Source organism: Lontra canadensis, unplaced genomic scaffold (genome assembly GCF_010015895.1).
Source record: "Lontra canadensis isolate GAN:19392208 unplaced genomic scaffold, GSC_riverotter_1.0 scaffold33, whole genome shotgun sequence".
Lineage (NCBI taxonomy): Eukaryota > Metazoa > Chordata > Mammalia > Carnivora > Mustelidae > Lontra > Lontra canadensis.
Window position 1 is genome coordinate 6,267,443 of NW_022631027.1, and position 6,000 is coordinate 6,273,442.

Consider the following 6,000-nt stretch of genomic DNA (forward strand, 5'->3'; position numbering starts at 1 on the left):
ACCTCTATATAGTGTACCCCATACTGGTCATGTGCCTTACCCTCATAGTGAGCAAGATGGAAGCCACACCTTTTTGTAACCAATCTCAGAAGTGACATCCCATCACTTTTTTCATGACAAGTTAGAAATTAATCACTAGGTCCATCCCACATTCAGGGTGAAAGGACTGCATAATGGCATGAATACTAGAGATAATCATTGGTGGCCATCTTCGAAGCTGAGTGGCAAAATTGTTCAGGAGTTCCCAGCTTCGTATGTAGTATATTCCAATGTCTTGGTAAGAGTCTTGAACTTCACATTGAGGGCACCCCTGAACCAGTGCATGTGCCCGTGGCATTGCTATAAACTAACCCAACCATCCTGACTAGGGATGAGGGGAGAGAAAAGAGGATTTTTTTTTTTTTTAAGATTTTGTTTTTTGACAGAGATCACAAGTAGGTAGAGAGGCAGGCGGAGAGAGAGGAAAGGAAGCAGGCTCCCTGCCGAGCAGAGAGCCTGACTCAGGGCTTGATCTCAGGACCCTTGGATCATGACCCGAGCTGAAGGCAGAGGCTTTAACCCACTGGCCACCCAGGTGCCCCAAGGAGAGGATTTTCTTACTGACGTAGACCCATCATAGCCTTCCCTCAAGCTGAATGTGAGTTGGGTCTATTCCATATAAACCACTATTGCTACATAATGAGGAAAAAAATGCAATGTGTACTGGGAAGACAACAACAGTGTTCCCAAAAGCTAGTAAAATATTTTAGATGTTTTATTCAAACTGTCTTTTTCACTTCACAGATATAATCCATGAAGACCAAATAGAAGATGAACTTCTATTCATCATTTCTGGAATTCTAGCCACAGTAATGTTCTGGTGGTAACGGATAACTAGCTTTGTTCCAAGAAAGACCTTTACCTCCTTAGATTTCAGCACCCTGGTTCCCAGTCCATAACTGTACAGTGGCTTCCCCTAGATAGAGGAGAACCACTTTGCCAACAAGGATAACCAAGTCCTTGCATCCCTAGCTGTAAGACATAGTATTTTTATTTAATTGAAAAATGAAGTCTTAAGTTGAAACTTCAATAAATATTGGCCTTATTTTTTTCCTGGATGATTCCAGCCATCATATTGGTTGGCAAAACATTTGAGAACATTCCTATTTTGACATCACAATCTAAACTGTAGATTCTAAACAGTAAAAGGTTCAATAAATGCAATCCAAGATGAAGCCCTTTGGAAGTCTAATCATTATTCTTTTAAAGAAACTGCTATAAAATAGTCCTGAACAATGTGGTTAATCTTACAAGTCTGAAACAGGAATATTCCACAATTTTCTGGACTCAAAAAAAAAAAAAAAAAAAAGGAAACTAATTTGTTTTCAGAGTTTACACAGCTGTTTCAAAATGTCTGTCAAGCATGCAAGCTACAAGGCCTCCAGAGCAGTTAAGGTAAGGGGGAGGGGGACTCAGACAATTTGGGAAGCTTTACTGGAGGGCCAAGAAATGAAATAAGAATCAGATCTACACTCTTGGACACTTGAGGAAGTGATAGCTGCTAGAAGTCTAACCATGGAAAGGGTCCAGAAAGCAGCCTGGTAGAATGGGGAGCTTAATAGATGAGAATCTACAAGTTTAGTAAGTCACAGACTACAATAGACAGAAATCAGTTGTTTTTGTATATGAGCAAAGAAAAATCCAAAAAGCAAGAAAATTCCATTCATAATAGCACCAGAAAGGATTTAGTACTTAGTAAATTTAACAAAAGAAGTTTAAGATTTGTGGGGCTCCTGGGTGCCATGTCAGTTAAGCATCTAAATCTTGATTTCAGCTCACGTCCTGATCTCAGTGTCTTGAGATATGAGCCATGGGTCAGCTCACACGGAGTACGGCGTCTGCTTGAGATTTGCTGTCCCTCTTCATCTGTCCCTCTGGCTCCTGCTCTCTTTCAAATATTTTAAAAGGGGATGGGGGGGGCAGGCATCTTGGTGGCTTAGTCCAGGTAAGTGTCCGACTCGGTTTCTGCTCAGGTCATGGTCTCAGGGTTGAGAGATTAAGCCCCATGTTGGGCTCAGCACTCAGCTTGCAGTCTGCTTGAAGATCTCTTTCCCTCTCCTTCTGCCTTCCTGCTTGTGTGCTCACTGTAAAATAAAAAATCCTTAAAAATAAATAAAAGCGTAAAACTTACAGAGTGAGAGGCGCCTGGGTGGCTCAGTTGGTTAAGCGTCTGCCTTTAGCTTGGATCCTGATCCCAGGGTTCTGGGATCAGGCTCCGTATCAGGCTCCCTGCTCAGCAGAAAGTCTGTTTCTCCCTCTCTCTTTCTGCCTCTCCTCTGCTCATACTCTCTCTCAAATAAATAAACATCTTTTTAAAAGTTGTATAATGAGGGGCGCCTGGGTGGCTCAGTGGGTTAAGGCCTCTGCCTTCGGCTTAGGTCATGGTCTCAGGGTCCTGGGATCGAGCCCCGCATTGGGCTCTCTGCTCAGTGGGGAGCCAGCTTCCTCCTCTCTCTCTGCCTGCCTCTCTCTGCCTACTTGTGATCTCTGTCAAATACATAAATAAAATCTTAAAAAGAAAAGGAATAGTGTTTAAAAAAATAAAAGTTGTATAATGATTCTATGAAACAGAAACATTAAAGAAGGTATAGAGATATTCCATGTTTATGAATTAGAAGTTTCGATTGTTAAGATGATAGTCCTCCCCACATTGCTAATAGATCACTGCAATCCCTCTCAAAATTCCAATAGGCTTTTTTGAAATATTTCAAGCTGACCCTAAAATTTCTAGGGAAATAAAAAGGATTTCCAAAATATCCAAGACAATTCTGAAAAACACTTTCTGATCTCAAAACTTACTACAAAGCTACAGTAATCAATACAGTATGATACTGATAGGCATAAAGATCAGTGCAGCAGAGGTTCAGCTGGGAAGATGGCCAAGTAGGAGGATGTCAAGCTCTTCTTGCCCCACAGATACAAGTGGGTAACACATCAGTATAAACCCAAAACATGACTGAAGCCTGGCAAGATAAACCCCACACCTAAATAAATGGTAGAGAAGAGGCCACATAGAAGAAGGTAGAAAGGGCCATGATGTGGTCTGGGAGCAAAGCGGACTAGGGCCACCCCCAATGGGAAGGAAGCCTGTAGCACAAAGGACAGAAAACCAACTTTCACACTGGGGAGCCCATAAATGGAGAGGATGAATCCCCATAATACTCACCTTTGAAAGTGAGAGGGGCCAATTTCTTGAGTTCTTACAACCCATTGGGACTTAAAAGGCTGGAATTTTTAAATCAGTGGTCTCAATTCCAGGAGAGCCTGGAGGGTATTAGGAAGCAGAGTTCCCGTGCCTAAAGAATCTGGACAGATGCAGCACAGAACCACTAGTTCGACAAACACCAGGGGTAGATGGGAAGAAGGATTTGTTCATCTCAGAACATGACCTGGAGAGAGGGATCACAAGGAGACCCATCCAGAAACAAAGGAGCCGGCAGGTTCCATATCCCTCCATCCCCCACTGCCCCCCACATAAACGATGGGTGCCTGCAGCACAAACATTTATCACCGAACTTGGCTTCAAGAAGCCCCACCCCCACACTTCTGTGAATCCACCCTTCCCAGTCACGGTCACCTTAGTCTAGTCACTGTGGGCCCCCTCTCCAAGACTAGTGGAAACCTTCCCAACACCACATCTGACTGGCACATTGTGCAGAAATTCCGATCTGGGAGCTGGTCTCATTTCACTAGCAGACCACCACACACCTTGCTAAATGCTGCCCACAATAGGCAAACACAGCCTCTGCAGACAACTGGACTGAAGAAAAAAAAAGAGGGCAAGACAACAGTAGAGCACACATAACACCCATAGGAGACATTCCCTGAAGCACCAGGCCCCGGAGAACAACAACACTGCACCAAAAGACCTCTTCTATATGAGGCTATTGTAGTTAAGAGCAAGAGAAGTAGCTGTCTTTCCTAACAAAGAAATAGACACAGGAAGTCAGACAAAACAAGGAGACAGAGGAATAGCTCTTAAATGAAAAAACAGGAACAAACCACAGCACGAGATCAAAGCAAAATAGATATAAGTGATAGGCCAGATAAAAAATTTAAAGTATGATCATAAAGATACACATCAGACCTTAGACAAGAATGGAGGACATCAGTGAGAACCTTAACCCAGATACAAAGGAACTAATGAGAGGTGAACAACACAATAAATGAAATTTAAAATACACTTGATGCAACATGTAGCAGGCTAGATAAAGCAGAGGAAATAAAAATAACGAAGACAGTAATAGTAACCAAGCTGAACAAAAGAGAGGAAAGAAAATTGTGCAGATTGAGAATAGTCTTAGAGAATTCAACGACTCCATTAGTGTAATAATATTTGCATTATAGGGATTGCAGAAGAAAGAAAAGGTGGCAGAAAATTTATTTAAATAATAGCTGAAAAATTCCCTACACATCCAGGAGGCACAGAAATCTCCCACATAGCCTACCAAATTCAACCCAAGGAATTCCACATCAAGACACATAGTAATTAAAATGGCAAAAAGTAGCAATAAGGGGAAAAAATTGCAGCTTTTTCAGCAGAAACTTTGCAGGCCAGAAGAGGTAGCAGGATGTATTCAAGATGCTGAAAGGGAAAAACCTAGAGCCAAAAATATTCTATCTAGCAAGGATGTTGTTCAGAATATAAGGAGAGATAAGAGTTTCTCAAACAAAAAAGGAATTCATGACAACTACTAAACCAGCTCTATAAGAAATATTAATGGGGACTCTGAGTGGAAAGGAAAAACTTTAGGTTGAGAGCATGAAATGTAGGAAAATGCAAAAGCAGTAAAAATAAGCATTTCTGTTAAAAAAAAAAAAAGTCTGTCAAGGCTGGTGACTGGGTGGCTCAATCATTAAGCGTCTGCCTTCAGCTCAGGTCATGATCCCAGGATCAAGCCCCACATCGGGCTCTCTGCTCAACAGGAACCCTGCTTCTCCCTCTTCCACTTCCCCTGCTTGTGTTCCCTCTCTTGGTGTGTCTCTCTCTGTCAAATAAATAAATAAAATCTTTGGGGGGAAAAAAATCAGTCAAGGGATTCACACACACACAAAAAAAGATGTAAAATATGATACCATATACCTAAAATTTGTAGGGGGAAAAGAGTAAAGAATGTTTGAACTTAAGTGACCATCAACTGCTATATGCAGAAGATACCTAATGTTATCACAAATAAAAAAACAGTAACCAATATCAAAGAATAAAAAGGAATTCAAGTACATCACTGAAGAAAGCCGATAAACCATGAAAGCAAGGATCAAAGAAAATCTACAGAAACAACAAATAAGCAACAAATTGGCAATAATTACTTACCAATAATTACTTTGAACATAGTGACTAAACACTCCAAATCAAAAGGTATAGGGTGATAGAGTAGATTAAGGAAAAAAAAAAAAAAAAAAAAAGATGCATCTCTCTCCTGCCTTTAAGAGACTTGTTTCAGAGTGAAAGACACCTGCATACTGAAAGTAAGGGGATGGAGATACATTTATCAAGCTAATGGATGTCAAAAGAAAACTGGAGTAGCAATACTTAAATCAGACAAAATAGGCTTTAAAATGAAGACTGTAACAAGAGACAAAGAAGGACACTACATACCAAGAAAGGGGATAATCCAACAAAAGGATACAATAATTGTACGTATTTATGCACCCAACATGGGAGCACCCAAATAAATAACAGGTATAACAAACACAAAGTAATTGATAGCAATATAATAACAATAAGGGACTTTAATACCTCACTCACACTGATGGACAGAACATCCAAACAACAATGACTTTGACACACTGGACCAAATAGATTTTACAGACATATTCAGAATATGCCATCCTAGAAGAACAGAATACACATTCTTTTCAAGTGCATATGGGATGTTCTCAAGACTAGATCACATTGTTGTGGCCACAAAGTAAGTCTCAACAAAACAATAAGAGAACAAAATAAAAAATAAAAGTTAT

General features: G+C 40.6%; 1 protein-coding gene across 2 annotated transcripts in view; it reads left to right on the forward strand.

The window, feature by feature from the left end:
• Window positions 1-1,043, forward strand: part of RPAP2 (RNA polymerase II associated protein 2) — a 77,854-nt gene extending 76,811 nt beyond the window's left edge. For both annotated transcript variants that reach the window (XM_032867125.1, XM_032867126.1), the window contains one exon: window positions 784-1,043. Coding sequence is in view for 1 of the 2 variants with exons in the window: in XM_032867126.1 (XP_032723017.1) it covers window positions 784-796 (13 nt within the window). In the remaining variant the exon portion in view is untranslated. The remainder of the gene's footprint in view (window positions 1-783) is intronic.
• The last annotated feature ends 4,957 nt before the right edge of the window (window positions 1,044-6,000 follow it).